Source organism: Ovis aries, chromosome 15, assembly GCF_016772045.2.
Source record: "Ovis aries strain OAR_USU_Benz2616 breed Rambouillet chromosome 15, ARS-UI_Ramb_v3.0, whole genome shotgun sequence".
NCBI lineage: Eukaryota > Metazoa > Chordata > Mammalia > Artiodactyla > Bovidae > Ovis > Ovis aries.
Genome location: NC_056068.1, coordinates 81,261,410 through 81,279,353, shown reverse-complemented (window position 1 = coordinate 81,279,353; position 17,944 = coordinate 81,261,410). Strand labels below are relative to the sequence as shown.

Sequence of the window (17,944 nt, the reverse complement as noted above, 5' to 3'; positions counted from 1 at the left end):
GGTGGGGGGAAGGGGAGGAAAAGATCCCAGAGATTACACGCCTAGCCGCAATTCCCAGTGGAGAGGTAGCCTGGACCCGAGTCCACCAGCAGCGAGTGGGGTTGAACAGGGAGGCATGGGCTGCATACTTAGGGTGGGTGCTGGGCCTGACTGCCCTGAGGACAATCTGAGGGAGCAAACATGAGATAGCCCGAGAGAGAGAGAAAGAGGAAAAAAAAGAGTCAATGGGAGAACTTTCCTACAACAGCCTGGCCTGCTCACAGGATAAAGGACTGAGCAAACACCAGAGGAGAGCTAGCTAGCTGTGGACCAGCCCCTCCCCCAATCCCCCCTCCAGAGGCAGAGGGGCAGGCAGGCAGCAGCCAGAACTGGAAGGCGAGGGGCAATCTCCACCCCAGAGATGGCATCCTCCACCAAACTGTGAGCAGGTTTTCAGTTACTAACCAAGTCTTCCTTGGACCCTGGACAGTTTACATCCGCCAGGAGAGTCACAGTCAGAAGTCAGCCCCCCAGAGGAGACACACGGCACACCTGAGACAGCGCTGTCACCAGTGCACCCAGGAAACCGAGCAGCTGGGATGGGGGAGGTGATAAGATGCACTGCCAAACTGGGAGAGTGCGCTCGCCAAGCACCTGGTCGCCTGAGCTGCTCAAACCTGGGAAGGACACAAAACGCAGGCCCAACCGAGTCTGTGCCTTTGTGGAGTACCCGAGAACCTGAACCTGAATGGCTTAGACCCGGAAAGTGCGCACAACCCAGGGCCCGCTTTAGATAGTTCGCCTGCAGAGGAACATGGAGCCTGAGCAGTGTAGACCAGGAAAGCGCACATGCCATGAGCAGGGGCAAACCCAGTGCGGCCCAGACTCTGTGAGCACTCCCCCCACACGCCAGTGATGTGTGTTTGCGGTGTTCCTCCCTGCCCACAGCACAAATGAACAAGTTAGCCTAAATAAGTGACCACCTTCACCCCCTTGTGTCAGGGCAGAAATTAGACACGGAAGAGACTTGCAAACAGAGGAAGTCAAAATAAACAAAGAAGAGGGAACTGACCTGGAAGTGACAGGTGCAACGGATTAAAACCCTGCAGCTAGCACTGACTACATTGGAAGGGGCCTATCGACCTTGAGAAGAAGTATAAGCTGGCACAAGGAACTATCTGAAACTGAACTGACCCCACACTGCCCTCAACAGCTCCAGAGAAATTCCTAGATATATTTTACTATTATCATTTTTAAATTAATTTTTTTCAATTTTTGTTATTACTCCTTTAATTTTTGTTTTCATAACTTACTATTACCTTGCCAAAAGACCCTATTTTTAGAGCAAATTTCATACATATATTTTTTATAATTTTTGTGATTTTGTTTTGCTTTTTAATATTGTATTTTTGAGAGTTAGAATCGGACACGACTAAGCAACTGAATTGAACTGAACTGAACCTCTACTCTAGATTTTTAATCTTTGCTTTTTGGTTTTTGTTATCAGTTTTGTACCTTTAAGAATCCAATCTTCAGTACCCATTTTTACTTAGGAGTGTGATTACTGGCTCTTTCCCTTTTGACTCTCCTTTTGCTTCCGAGGGCACCTCTATCTCCTCCCTCCCCCTTCTCTTCTCTACCCAACTCAGAATCTTTTTGTGTGTTCTGGGCTGTGGAGGACACTTAGGGAGCTGATTACTGGCTAGATCTGTCTCTCTCCCTTTGACTCCTCCTCTTCTCCTCCTGGTCACCTCTATCTCCTTCCTCTTTCTTCCCTTCTCCATGTAACTCTGTGAACCTCTCTGGGTGTCCCTCACTGTGGAGAACCTTTTCACCATTAACCTAGATGTTTTATCATTGTTGCTGTATGGATGGAGAAGTCTTGAGACAACTGTAAGAATAAGACCAAAAGCCAGAGGCAGGAGGCTTAAATCCAAAACTTGAGAACTCCAGAAAACTCCTGACTCCAAGGAACATTAATAAACAAGAGCTCATCCAAAAGCCTCCATACCTACACTGAAACCAAGCTCCACCCAAGAGCCAACAAGTTTCAGAGCAAGACATACCAAACTAATTCTCCAACAATGCAGGAACATAACCCTGAATATTAAGATACAAGTGGCCAAATGTCACACCAAACCCCTAGACACCTCAAAACTCACTACTGGACACTTCATTGCACTCCAGAGAAGAGAGATCCAGTTCCACCCACCAAAACACCGACACAAACTTCCCTAACCAGGAAACCTTGACAAGCCACTCATCCAACCCAGCCCACAAGGAGGAACTTCCACAATAAAGAAGAACCACAAACTACCAGCATACAGAAAGGCCACCCCAAACACAACAATATAAACAAGATGAAAAGCAGAGAAATATTCATCAGGTAAAGGCCCACCAAACCAAACAAAAGAGGAGAAGGTAGGGAGTCTACCTGAAACAGAATTCAGAATAATGATAGTAAAAATGATCCAAAATCTTGAAAACAAAATGGAGTTACAGATAAATAGTCTGGAGACAAGAATTCAGAAGATGCAAGAAAAGTTTAACAAGGACCTAGAAGAAATAAAAAAGAGTCAATCAATAATGAATAATGCATTAATTGAGATCAAAAGCACTCTGGATGGAACCAACAGTAGAATAACTGAGACAGAAGATAGGATTAGTGAGGTGGAAGAGAGAATGGTGGAAATAAATGAAACAGAGAGGAAAAAAGAAATAAAAGAAATGAGGACAACCACAGAGATGTCTGGGACAATGTTAAATGCCCCAACATTTGAATCATAGGAGTCTCGGAAGAAGAAGACAAAAAGAAAGGCCATGAGAAAATACTTGAGGAGATAATAGTTGAAAACTTCCCTAAAATGTGGAAGGAAATAGCCACCCAAGTCCAAGAAACCCAGAGAGTTCCAAACAGGATAAACTCAAGTCAAAACATGCCAAGACACATATTAATCAAATTAACAAAGATGGAATGCAAAGAACAAATATTAAAAGCAGGAAGGGAAAAACAACAAATAACACACAAGGGGATTCCCATAAGGATAACAGCTAATCTTTCAATAGAAACTCTTCAGGCCAGGAGGGAATGGCAGGACATAGTTAAAGTGATGAAAGAAAATAACCTACAGCCCAGATTACTGTACCCAGCAAGGATCTCATTCAAATATGAAGGAGGAATCAAAAGCTTTACAGACAAGCAAAAGCTGAGAGAATTCAGCACCACCAAACCAGCTCTCCATCAAATGCTAAAGGATCTTCTCTAGACAGGAAACACAGAAAGGGTGTATAAACTTGAACCCCAAACAATAAAGTAAATGGCAATGGGGTCATACTTATCAATAACTACCTTAAACGTAAATGGGTTGAATGCCCCAACCAAAAGACAAAGACTGGCTGAATGGATACAAAAATAAGACTCCTATATATGTTGTCTACAAGAGACCCACCTCAAAACAAGGGATACATACAGACTGAAATTGAAGGGCTGGAAAATGATATTCCATACAAGTAGAAACCAAAAGAAAGCAGGAGCAGCAATACTCATATCCAATAAAATAGACTTTAAAATAAAGGCTGTGAAAAGAGACAAAGATGGACACTACATAATGATCAAAGGATCAATCCAAGAAGAAGATATAACAATTATAAATATATATGCACCCAATATAGGAGCACCGCAATATGTAAGACAAATGCTAACAAGTATGAAAGGGGAAGTTAACAATAACACAATAATAGTGGGAGACGTTAATACCCCAGCCACACCTATGGATAGATCAACTAAACAGAAAATTAACAAGGAAATACAAACTTTAAATGATACATTAGACCAGGTAGACCTAATTGATATCTATAGGACATTTCACACTAAAACAATGAACTTCACTTTTTCTAAAGCGCACATGGAAACTTCTCCAGGATAGATCACATCCTGGGCCATAAATCTAGCCTTGGTAAATTCAAAAAAACTGAAATCATTCCAAGCATCTTTTCTGACCACAATGCAGTAAGATTAGATCTCAATTACAGGAGAAAAACTATTAAAAATTCCAACATATGGAGGCTGGGCAACACGCTGCTGCATAACCAACAAATCACAGAAGAAATAAAAAAATTAAAATATGCATAGAAATGAATGAAAATGAAAACACAACAACCCAAATCCTATGGGACACTGTAAAAGCAGTGTAAGGGGAAGGTTCATAGCAATACAGGCTTACCTCAAGAAACAAGAAAAAAGTCAAATAAATAACCTAACTCTACACCTAAAGCAACTAGAAAAGGAAGAAATGAAGAACCCAGGGTTAGTAGAAGGAAAGAAATCTTAAAAATTAGGGCAGAAATAAATGCGAAAGAAACAAAAGAGACCATAGCAAAAATCAACAAAGCCAAAAGCTGGTTCTTTGAGAGGATAAATAAAATTGACAAACCATTAGCCAGACTCATCAAGAAACAAAGGGAGAAAAATCAAATCAACAAAATTAGAAATGAAAATGGAGAGATCACAACAGACAACACAGAAATACAAAGGATCATAAGAGACTACTATCAGCAATTATATGCCAATAAAATGGACAACGTGGAAGAAATGGACAAGTTCTTAGAAACGTATAACTTTCCAAAACTGAACCAGGAAGGCATAGAAAATCTTAACAGACCCATCACAAGCACAGAAATGAAACTATAATCAGAAATCTTCCAGCAAACAAAAGCCCAGGTCCAGATGGCTTCACAGCTGAATTCTACCAAAAATTTCGAGAAGAGCTAACACCTATCCTACTCAAACTCTTCCAGAAAATTGCAGAGGAAGGTAAACTTCCAAACTCATTCTATGAGGCCACCATCACCGTAATACCAAAACCTGACAAAGATGCCACAGAAAAAGAAAACTACAGGCCAGTATCACTGATGAACATAGATGCAAAAATCCTCAACAAAATTCTAGCAATCAGAATCCAACAACACACTGAAAAGATGATACATCATGACCAAGTGGGTTTTATCCCAGGGATGCAAGGATTCTTCAATATCTGCAAATCAATCAATATAATACACCACATTAACATATTGAAAAATAAAAGCCATATGATTATCTCGATAGATGCAGAGAAAGCCTTTGACAAAATTCAACATCCATTTATGATAAAAACTCTCCAGAAAGCAGGAATAGAAGGAACATACCTCAACATAATAGAAGCTATATATGACAAACCCACAGCAAACATTATCCTCAATGGTGAAAAATTGAAAGCATTTCCCCTAAAGTCAGGAACAAGACAAGGGTGCCCACTCTCACCACTACTATATTAGAGCAGAAAAAGAAATAAAAGGAATCCAGATTGGAAAAGAAGAAGTAAAATTCTCACTGTTTGCAGATGACATGATCCTCTACATAGATAACCCTAAAGATTCCACCAGAAAATTACTAGAGCTAATCAATGAATATAGTTGCAGGATATAAAATCAACACACAGAAATCTCTTGCATTCCTATACACTAACAATGAGAAAACAGAAAGAGAAATTAAGGAAACAATTCCATTCACCATTGCAGTGAAAAGAATAAAATACTTAGGAATATATCTACCTAAAGAAACCAAAGACGTATGTATAGAAAACTATAAAACACTGGTGAAAGAAATCAAAAGGACACAAATAGATGGAGAAATATACCATGTTCATGGATCAGAAGAATCAATACAGTGAAAATGAATATAGTACCCAAAGCAATCTATAGATTCAATGCAATCCCTATCAAGCTACCAATGGTATTTTTTAGAGAACTAGAACAAATAATTTCAGAATTTGTATGGAAATACAAAAAACCTTGAAAAGCCAAAGCAATCTTGAGAAAGAAAAATGGAACTGGAAGAATCAACCTCCCTGACTTCAGGCTCTGCTACAAAGCCACAGTCATCAAGACAGTATGGTACTGGCACAAAGATAGAAATATAAATCAATGGAACAAAATAGAAAGCCCAGAGATAAATCCATGTACCTATGGACACCTTATCTTTGACAAAGGAGGCAAGAACATACAATGGAGAAAAGACAATCTCTTTAACAAGTGGTGCTAGGAAAACTGGTCAACCACTTGTAAAAGAATGAAACTAGATCAGTTTCTAACACCATACACAAAAATAAAATCAAAATGGATTAAAGATCTAAATGTATGACCAGAAACTATAAAACTCCTAGAGGAAAACATAGGCAAAACACTCTCAGACATAAATCACAGCAGGATCCTCTATGACCCACCTTCCAGAGTATTGGAAATAAAAGCAAAAATAAACAAGTGGGACCTAATTAAACTTAAAAGCTTTTGCACAATGAAGGAAATGATAAACAAGGTGAAAAGACAGCCTTCAGAATGGGAGAAAATAATAGCTAATGAAGCAATAGACAAAGAGTTAATCTCAAAAATATACAAGCAACTCCTGCAGCTCAATTCCAGAAAAATAAAAGAACCAATCAAAAAATGGGCCAAAGAACTAAACAGATATTTCTCCAAAGAAGACATACAGATGGCTAACAAACACATGAAAAGATGCTCAACATCAGTCATTATCAGAGAAATGCAAATCAAAACCACAATGAGGTGGCATCTCATGCCAGTCAGAATGGCTGCTAGCAAAAAGTCTACAAGCAATAAATGCTGGAGAGGGTGTGGAGAAAAGGGAACCCTCTTACACTGTTGGGAATGCAAACTAGTACAGCCACTATGGAGAACAGTGGGGAGATTCCTTAAAAAACTGGAAATAGAACTGCCATTAGTTCAGTTCAGTTGCTCAGTCGTGTCCGACTTTTTGCGACCCCATGAGTTGCAGCACGCCAGGCCTCCCTGTCCATCGCCATCTCCCGGAGTTCACCCAGATTCACGTCCATCGATTCCGTGATGCCATCCAGCCATCGCCATCTCATCCTCTGTCATCCCCTTCTCCTCCTGCCCACAATCCCTCCCAGCATTAGTGTCTTTTCCAATGAATCAACTCTTCACATGAGGTGGCCAAAACACTGGAGCTTCAGCTTTAGCATCATTCCTTCCAAGGAAATCCCAGGGCTGATCTCCTTCAGAATGGACTCATTGGATCTCCTTGCAGTCCAAGGGACCCTCAAGAGTCTTCTCCAACACCACAGTTCAAAAGCATCAATTCTTCAGCGCTCAGCCTTCTTCACAGTCCAACTCTCACATCCATAGATGACCACAGGAAAAACCATAGCCTTGACTAGACAGACTTTAGTTGGCAAAGTAATGTCTCTGCTTTTGAATATACTATCTAGGTTGGTCATAACTTTTCTTCCAAGAAGTAAGCGTCTTTTAATTTCATGGCTGCAGTCACCATCTGCAGTGATTTTGGAGCCCCCCAAACATAAAGTCTGACACTGTTTCTACTGTTTCCCCATCTATTTCCCATGAAGTAATGGGACTGGATGCCATGATCTTCGTTTTCTGAATGTTGAGCTTTAAGCCAACTTTTTCACTCTCCTCTTTCACTTTCATCAACAGGCTATTTAGCTCTTCTTCACTTTCTGCCATAAGGGTGGTGTTTTACCTATCTGAGGTTATTGAAATTTCTCCTGGCAATCTTGATTCCAGCTTGTGTTTCTTCCAGTCCAGCGTTTCTCATGATGTACTCTGCATAGAAGTTAAACAAGCAGGGTGACAATATACAGCCTTGACGTACTCCTTTTCCTATTTGGAACCACTGCTGGGCATACATACTGAGGAAAGCAGAATTGAAAGAGACACGTGTATATGTTTATCACAGCACAGTTTATAACAGCCAGGACATGGAAGCAACCTAGATGTCTGTCAGCAGATGAATGGATAAGAAAGCAGTGGTATATATACACAATGGAATATTACTCAGCCATTAAAAAGAATACATTTGAATCCATTCTAATGAGGTGGATGAAACTGGAGCCTATTATACAGAGTGAAGTAAGTCAGAACAAAAAACAGTGATGCAGTATACTAATGCATATATATGGAATTTAGAAAGATGGCAATGATGACCCTATATGCAAGACAGCAAAAGAGACACAGATGTAAAGAACAGACTTTTGGACTCAGTGGGAGAAGGCAAGGGTGGGATAATTTCAGAAAATAGCATTGAATCATGTATATTATCATATGTGAAATAGATCACCAGTTCAAGTTGATGCATGAGACAGGGTGCTCAGGGCTGGTGCCCTGGGATGACCGTGAGGGATGGGATGGGGAGTGAGGTGAGGGGGGGGGTTCAGGATGCGGAACACATGTACACCCATGGCAGACTCCTGTCAATGTATGGCAAAAACTACTACAATATTGTAAAGTAATTAGCCTCCAATTAAAATAAATAAGTTTAAAAAAGACAATGTTCACTCCGGATTCTCGCATTAATTCAATAAGTTTTTGTTGAAGTGGTAGTATGTTTTTGTTGCTGTGCAAGGAAGTGAAGCATAACCTCTCTCCATGAGAAGTTCACAGCCCAGTGAGAGAGAGAGAGAGAGAGAGAGAGAGACAGAGACAGAGAGACAGAGAGAGAGAGAGAGAGAAGTTGCACAAATCCATATACATTTGCTAGCAGTTTTCCTTCTGTTTCTTCTTTGATGCATGAAATCTGTTTAAGTTTTTATTATTTATATCAACTAAATGCTGATAGGAAGTTTGCTACACACACACACACACACACACACACACACACATAATATAAATCTAACGTGGCATATCCAATGATGCTGGGAAAGATTGAGGGTGGGATAGAAGGGGATGACAGAGGATGAGATGGTAGGATGGCATCACTGACTCGATGGACAGGAGTTTGAGTAAACTCTGGAAGCTGGTGATGGACAGGGAGGCCTGGTGTGCTGCAGCCCATGGGGTCACAAAGAGTTGGACACGACTGAGCGACTGACCTCAACTGAACTGAAGGTTGCATATATTGTCCAAGAAAATGAACACATTCAGCAGTCGTTTAGTAAGTATATTTAATTAAAAATTTTATAGCTTTAAAAAATCTGATTTAATTAATTAATTGATTCTTGGCTGCACTGGGTTTTCATTGCTGTGTACAGGCTTTCTCTAGTTGCGTCTAGTGGGGCTGACTCCAGCTGAGTGAGCAGGCTTCTTCTCGTGGTGGCGTCTCTTCTTGGGGAGCACAGGCTCTATGCAGGCTTCTCCTTGTGGCGGCATCTCTTCTGGGGGAGCATAAGCTCTATGCAGGCTTCTCCTTGTGGTGGTGTCTCTTCTGGGGGAGCACAGGCTCTAGGCATGCAGGCTTCTCCTCATGGGGGCGTCTCTTCTGGGGGAGCACAGGCTCTAGGCATGCAGACTTCGGTAGCTGTGGTCCACAGGCTTAGCTGCTCTGAGGCTTGTGGAAATCTTCCTGAACCAGAGGTGGAACCCATGTCCGCTGCTTTGGTAGGTAGGCTCTCAACCACTGGACCACAAGGGAAGTCGAATATTTAATTTTAGAAGCAACATTTTCAAGATTGGAAGCCATGGGTATAAATATTACGAAATGAAATGTAGGTAGTGTATAGAAGAGCATCAGTGATCTAGCCCACCAAGATGTCTGAGTACTTTTCTGACCAGAAGCTTGAGCTATCAGCAACCTATTGACTTAAATAGGAAAAGAAAGGATTACTTAGTAAAGGCACTGGGTTCTTGGACAATGTATTTGAGTATATGAGTAAGAATCTATGAGGAAAATTATAGAAGGACTTTTTGGTACTGAGGAGTTGGGAGATTTTCTATTCTCTGTCAGAAGGCCCGAGTCTTCCCCTCAGTCTCCGCATGGCTGCCTTCATCTCCTGGTTCCTCAGGGTGTAGATCAGGGGGTTCAGCAGAGGGGAGATGACGGTGAAGGTCACGGAGATGGCCTTATCGGTGGGGAGGGCAGAGAAGGGCCGGGCGTAGACGTAGATGCAGGGCACGAAGTGAAGGGTGACCACCGTGATGTGGGCGGTGCAGGTGGAGACGGCTTTCCCCTTCCCCTCCCCGGCCTGAGACCTTATTAGTAATAATATGACCATGTATGATAGAAGGAGGAAGACGAACCACAGGGTGGTGAGCAGTCCGCTGTTGGAAATCATCAGGAGCTCAAGGACAAAGATGTCCATGCAGGCGAGTGTGAGGACCTGGGGGATGTCGCAGTAGAAAGTGTCCAGGATGTTGGGTCCGCAGAAGGGGAGGGGGAGCAGCAGGGAGATCTGCACGATGGAGTGGACGAAGCCCCCCGCCCAGGAGGCCACGATGATGGCAGTGCACCGCTCCCAACTCATGATGGTCACATAGTGCAGGGGCTTGGAGATGGCCACGTAGCGGTCAAAGGCCATCACCGACAAAGAAGCTACATCCACCCCTCCAATAAGATGAAAGAAAAACATCTGGGTGAAGCAGCCATTGAAGGAGATGGCTTTTCTCTGGACCAGAAGGTCCACCAAGACCTTGGGGGTGGTGATGGAGGAAAAGCAGATGTCGGCAACAGATAAATTCCGGAGCAAAAAGTACATGGGGGTGTGAAGGCGAGAGTCCCAGGTCACCGTGACCATGATGAGGAGGTTTCCCAGCAGAGTGGTGACGTACACGAAAAGGAGGAAGAGAAACAGGACCACGCTCAGTTCTTGATTCTGGGTCAGGCCGAGGAAAATAAATTCTTTCACCCGTGTGCGGTTTCCCAGCTCCATGGACGCATCCTCTTTTCCTGTTTTATTCGAAGCTATGTCCCATGAAAGTGCTCAGCTACTAACTTTGTTTTCCTCTTGCACACTATCAGTGTAATCAGGCGTTCTTCATCCGGCTGCAGCGTCTGCAATGTGCTGAGTTACTGGATTGTCCAGGTTTGTAATATCGTCATCAGTATGGTGGTGCAATGAAATCATCACCTGAAAAACCATTCAATAATTCTTTTCCTATAAAACTATTTTTGGAAAGAATAAAAGCTTGTGTTGAGTTAGTGACATTTATATATACAGCCTATTTTATTTATTTTGTTTCTAAAATATTATTATTTGTAATTTCTTACACATTTATTGATGTCAGGAGTTGTCTGAAGCATTTCTTATATTCAAACCGTACCTGTGTACTTGGAAGATAAGTAAGACATGGCCCCAGCCTTTGTGGACTTGTAGTCTACAAGTTTAATATTTTTATTACCAATATTCTGTTTATTTGCTAAATAAAGATATCACCTGTTTCTGATTACAGTGTTGCTGTGCACGAGCCAGTTTCCTTTGCCTTGGCAGTTTTATGCTGAATTTCTTAAAATTGCACTCTATAATTTTGTGGTGGTAACTTGTCATTGTGATTACTTTATACTATAAGTATATGTTTATATAATTGTTTAATAATTGTTTATAATTGTTTAATAATTCTGTAAAAATATTTATAATTTGGTATCAGAAAACATTGAAATAGTGTATAAATCCAAATTTGAAATGATATCATAATTTTTAAAATTTTCATAAAAATTCAAGCATGAAAACTACCCTCTTAACAAAAATTTCAAGTGTACAATACAGTATTATTAACTGTGACCATGGTCTTGTACAGCAAAGCTCTAGAACATATTCATCTTGTGTAACTAATGTGAGCTTTGTTTGAGTCTGGGGGAGATAATAAAAATAGTGGCCCACTTGTGAGAAGTGGTCCAGACTATATCAGGCATGCTCTCCTCTGCCTCTTTTCCTTCTGTGGATCAAAGATTAAGAGTGGAGGGATCACAGCAGGGAGAGACACCAGTATCATTAGATTAAAGCCCAGTTTTTATTTACAAAAGACTCTTGCTCCTTGGAAGGAAAATTATGACAAACCAAGACAATGTGTGTAACAGCAGAGAGATCAAAGTCCATATAGTCAAAGCTATGGTTATTCCAGTAGTCATGTATGATGCGAAAGTTGGACTGCAAATAAGGCTGAGTGTTGAAGAATTGATGCTTTCAAATCGTGGTGCTGGAGAAGACTCCTGAGAGTCCCGTGGACTGCAAGGAGACCAAATCAGTTGATCCTAAAGGAAATCAACCCTGAACATTCATTTGAAGGACTGATGCTGAAGTTGAAGCTCTAATACTTTGACCACCTGATGCAAAGACCTGACTCACTGGAAAAGACTCTGATGGTGGGAAAGATTGAAGGCAAAGGAGAAGGTGGCAGCAGAGGATGAGATGGTTAGAGAGCATGGTTGACTTAATGGACAAGAATTTGAGCAAACTCCAGGAGATGGTGGAGAACATAGGAGCCTGGTGTGCTGCAGCCCATGGGGTTGCAAAGTGTCAGTCACGACTGAGCCGCTGAATAACAACAAGCTGTCATTAACCATTCGTAAGAGATCTTACAATTATTAGTTTTTCCTTCTTATACTCAGCGAGTGACCATTCATTGCAATCTTCAAATGTATATAGATCAATGGAACCATTTCTTTAGGTTCACAGCCTAATGAACTAGATGAGCTGCATTTATAAGTGAGTGTAACACATGATGAAGTGTGGAATGTGTTATGAAAAGAGAAGAAGCAAAATTGGGTGGGATTTGGACATATGGTAAGTGATGTCTTAACTTCCAGCAGTAACAAAAGTAACTTTTTTTAAGGCCAAAATAGTTTTTAGTGGTTTAAAAAAATTTTTTTTAAAAGAACCTTTAAAATTTTAATCAGTGACTGCAACTCATGGTAAGGGAAGACCTCCTGTTTCTTCAATTAAGGTAAAATTTATATAAAACAAAATGCTCAGATTTTAATAAGTTTTGACAAGAATTTAGGTACAGATAGTCATTACAGTCAAAATAGTAAATATTTTCATTGCAAAGAATGTTCCCTGGTGTACTGTCTCAGCCATCCCCCTGATTTTACCCAAGAGGTAATCCCTGCTCTCATTTCTATTGCTGTAAAAAACTACTATTTTCTGAGCTTACTATAAGTGAAGAAATATTAAATTTAATTTTACCCTGATCACTTAGTAAGTATTAATGTTATTCTTAGTTTTCATATGGAATATATTATGAATTTATGTCTAGTTGAAAGGAAGGTAAAGATGGAAATAGGATGGGAAGAAAGAAAGAAACAAACAAAACAACAAAAAATATCTTTAAAAAAACCTTTAATCATACCTAGGCTAATTCTGTATAACAGAAGTGTTTGATAAAATCTGTCTGAAGATAAACTGTAGGCAGAAAGGAGTTCTGAAGATCACAACAAATGGACCCCATTTCCCCACTCCGCTTAGCACAATATCCCTCTTCCCAGTGGTTAAGACCCACCTTTGTTGTCTCTGTCACTGAGAAGACCGTCTTGGCACTGAAACATTTAATATAACTGAGAAATATTAAAGTCAAACTATTTTTACAAAACCAATAGCAACATCTCAGTTTCACTATGCATGACCTTAGTCTTAGCTAGAAGTTGAATGTCTTTACCTAATTCCTTTGATCCTGAAACTCCAAGTGTGAATTGTATGCCATTGGGTTGAATGCAGATCAAAACATGGTGATATTAGTTCTTGAAAATTTTGTTTCTGAAGGCAAAGCTCTTCGGAGACTAAACATCTTTCTCCACTTTCAGGAGAGAAAGGGCAGTTTCAAAGAATCACATCTAAAAAAAAAGAATCACATCTTCAAGGTCCTTTCACTGTGTCTTACCCATAAATCCCTCAGCCTATATCCTCATATAAGAATGGAAAAGGGAATATTACTGGACAAGAAAGGGGAAGTCAAGTGCCTGATTGTGGTGTTGGTGATGAATTTTCAATGGGATTTATTAAAAAGTCACCAAGATACACATAGTACAGTAGATGAAACCTCAGCCTTTATCCACAATACATGCCAGTTGCTGTTCCCAAGAGACTTAAAGGTGCAATTTTGCTGGGGTGCCAGGCTCAGAGGACACCATAGACAAGTGAGTTTTAATTATATTGACAAAAAACTAGGAAAAGTGAACTGGATCTCAAATCCTTTGCTATTAGCCCAGTTTCTGAGTCTACTCAGAATGGTTACAGTCTCATGAGTCTCCTCAGGGAGAGAAACATGACTTAGATAGTGTTTGGGAACACACAATTTTCTTTTTTTTTTTTTCCAAAACTACTCACATGAAATCTCTCATTTCCATACAGCAAGATAAGTACCTTAGTAAAACTGTCCATACAACTATAGTAATTTAGGATTAATTCAATGTATTAAATGGTTTCATCTCATATAGAACATACTTTGTTTACAGAATACTGATGCGTTTGGATTTACCTGCTTTTAGATTTTGTTTTAGTATATATTAAACTACATATGATATATGTACATTTAGTATATTAATCTACGAAGATAAAAACTGCCTGATACAAATTGTGTGTTTGAGATGGGTATTTTTCCCCACCTTTTTTGAGATATAAAGATTTGATGTCTTCAAACTGTGGTGCTGGAGAAGACTCTTGAGAGTCCCTTGGACAGCAAGGAGGTCAAGCCAGTTAATCCTAGAGGAAATGAACCCTGAATATTAACTGACAGGACTGATCTGAAGCTGAAGCTCCAATGCTTTGACCACCTGATGCAAAGAGCTGACTCACTGGAAAAGACCCTGATGGTGGGAAAGACTGAAGGCAAAGGAGGAGATGCTAGCAGAGGATACTTTGGACACCTTATGCGAAGAGCTGACTCATTGGAAAGGACACTTAAGCTGGGAAAGATTGAAAGCAGGAGGAGAATGGAACAACAGAGGATGAGATAGTTGGATAGCATCCCAGACTCAATGGACATGAGTTTGAGGAAACTCCAGGAGATTGTGAGGACAGGGAAGCATGGTGTGCTGCAGTCCATGGGGTTGCAAAGAGTCGGACATGACTGAGCAACTGAACAAAACAACAACAAACAGACACATGCGTTGTGTATGTTTAAGGCATATTCAGGGTGTTGACTGATACATTTATACATGGCAAACTGGTGTATAAACTGGTTATCCTAGCAGTATTAACTAAAAACTCCATCATCTCACATATATGCTAATTCTTTTTTTTAAACTTTTTATTTTTACTTTATTTTACTTTATAATACTGTATTGTGTTTGCCATACATTGACATGAATCCACCATGGGTGTACATGCGATCCCAAACATGAACCCCCCTCCCACCTCCCTCCCCACAACATCCCTCTGGGTCATCCCTGTGCACCAGCCCCAAGCATGCTGTATCCTGCATCAGACATAGACTGGTGATTCGATTCTTACATGATAGTATACATGTTTCAATGCCATTCTCCCAAATCATCCCACCCTCTCCCTCTCCCTCTGAGTCCAAAAGTCTGCTATACACATCTGTGTCTTTTTTGCTGTCTTGCATACAGGGTCATCATTGCCATCTTTCTAAATTCCATATATATGTGTTAGTAGACTGTATTGGTGTTTTTCTTTCTGGCTTACTTCACTCTGTATAATCGGCTCCAGTTTCATCTACCTCATCAGAACTGATTCAAATGTATTCTTTTTAACAGCTGAGTAATACTCCATTGTGTATATGTACCACAGCTTTCTTATCCATTCATCTGCTGATGGACATCTAGGTTGTTTCCATGTCCTGGCTATTATAAACAGTGCTGCAATGAACATTGGGGTACATGTGCCTCTTTCAATTCTGGTTTCCTTGGTGTGTATGCCCAGCAGTGGGATTGCTGGGTCATATGGCAGTTCTATTTGCAAATTCTTACGGAATCTCCACACTGTTTTCCATAGTGGTTGTACTAGTTTGCATTCCCACCAACAGTGTAGGAGGGTTCCCTTTTCTCCACACCCTCTCCAGCATTTATTGCTTGCAGATTTTTGGATCGCAGCCATTCTGACTGGTGTGAAGTGGTACCTCATTGTGGTCTTGATTTGTATTTCTCTAATAATGAGTGATGTTGAGCATCTTTTCATGTGTTTGTTAGCAATCTGTATGTCTTCTTTGGAGAAATGTCTATTTAGTTCTTTGGCTCATTTTTTGATTGGGTTGTTTATTTTTCTAGAATTGAGTTGCATAAATTGCTTTTATATTTTTGAGATTAGTTGTTTGTCAGTTGTTTCATTTGCTATTATTTTCTCCCATTCAGAAGGCTGTCTTTTCACCTTGCTTATATTTTCCTTTGTTGTGTAGAAGCTTTTAATTTTAATTAGATCCCATTTGTTTATTTTTGCTTTTATTTCCAGAATTCTGGGAGGTGGTTCATAGAGGATCCTGCTGTGATTTATGTCTGAGAGTGTTTTGCCTATGTTCTCCTCTAGGAGTTTTATAGTTTCTGGTCTTACATTTAGATCTTTAATCCATTTTGAGTTTATTTTCGTGTGTGGTGTTAGAAAGTGATCTAGTTTCATTCTTTTACAAGTGGTTGACCAGTTTTCCCACTTATTAAAGAGATTGTCTTTTCTGCATTGTATATTCTTACCTCCTTTGTCAAAGATAAGGTGTCCATATGCATGTGGATTTATCTCCGGGCTTTCTATTTTGTTCCATTGATCTATATTTCTGTCTTTGTGCCAGTACCATACTGTCTTGATGACTGTGGCTTTGTAGTAGAGCCTGAAGTCAGGGAGGTTGATTCCTCCAGTTCCATTCTTCTTTCTCAAGATTGCTTTGGCTATTCGAGGTTTTTTGTATTTCCGTACAAATCTTGAAATTATTTGTTCTAGTTCTATGAAAAATATCGCTGGTAGCTTGATAGGGATTGCATTGAATTTGTAAATTGCTTTGGGTAGTATACTCATTTTCACTATATTGATTCTTCCAATCCATGAACATGGTATATTTCTCCATCTATTAGTGTCCTCTTTGATTTCTTTCATCAGTGTTTTATACTTTTCTATATATAGATCTTTAGTTTCTTTAGGTAGATCTATTCCTAAGTATTTTATTCTTTTCATTGCAATGGTGAATGGAATTGTTTCCTTAGTTTCTTTTTCTACTTTCTCATTATTAGTGTATAGGGATGCAAGAGATTTCTGTGTGTTGATTTTATATCCTGCAGCTTTACTATATTCATTGATTAGCTCTAGTAATTTTTTGGTGGAGTCTTTAGGGTTTTCTATGTATAGGATCATGTCATCCGCAAACAGCGAGAGTTTTACTTCTTCTTTTCCAATTTGGATTCCTTTAATTTCTTTTTCTGCTCTGATTGCTGTGGGCAAAACTTCCAGAACTATGTTGAATAGTAGCGGTGAAAGTGGGCACCCTTGTCTTGTTCCTGACTTTAGGGGAAATGCTTTCAATTTTTCACCATTGAGGATAATGTTTGCTGTGGGTTTGTCATATATAGCTTTTATTATGTTGAGGTATGTTCCTTCTATTTCTGCTTTCTGGAGAGTTTTTATCATAAATGGATGTTGAATTTTGTCAAAGGCATTCTCTGCATCTATTGAGATAGTCATATGGCTTTTATTTTTCAATTTGTTAATGTGGTGAATTACATTGATTGATTTTCAGATATTGAAGAATCCTTGCATCCCTGGGATAAAGCCCACTTGGTCATGGTGTATGATCTTTTTAATGTGCTGTTAGATTCTGATTGCTAGAATTTTATTGAGGATTTTTGCATCTATGTTCATCAGTGATACTGGCCTGTAGTTTTCTTTTTTTGTAGTATCTTTGTCAGGTTTTGGTATTAGGGTGATGGTGGCCTCATAGAATGAGTTTGGAAGTTTACCTTCCTCTGCAATTTTCTGGAAGAGTTTGAGGAGGATAGGTGTTAGCTCTTCTCTAAATTTTTGGTAGAATTCAGCTGTGAAGCCATCTGGACCTGGGCTTTTGTTTGCTGGAAGATTTCTGATTACAGTTTCAATTTCCATGCTTGTGATGGGTCTGTTAAGATTTTCTATTTCTTCCTGGTTTAGTTTTGGAATATTGTACTTTTCTAAGAATTTGTCCATTTCTTCCACGTTGTCCATTTTATTGGCATATAATTGCTGATAGTAGTCTCTTATGATCCTTTGTATTTCTGTGTTGTCTGTTGTGATCTCTCTATTTTCATTTCTCA

The 17,944-nt window shown here is 39.9% G+C and overlaps 1 protein-coding gene across 1 annotated transcript; it reads right to left on the bottom strand.

Moving 5' to 3' along the window:
• Positions 1 to 9,719: 9,719 nt before the first annotated feature.
• On the bottom strand, positions 9,720 to 10,655 carry LOC101110966 (olfactory receptor 4D10-like). The gene has a single exon (XM_004016504.5). It carries the CDS (start codon positions 10,653 to 10,655, stop codon positions 9,720 to 9,722), a length of 936 nt encoding a protein of 311 aa, XP_004016553.3.
• Positions 10,656 to 17,944: the final 7,289 nt, after the last annotated feature.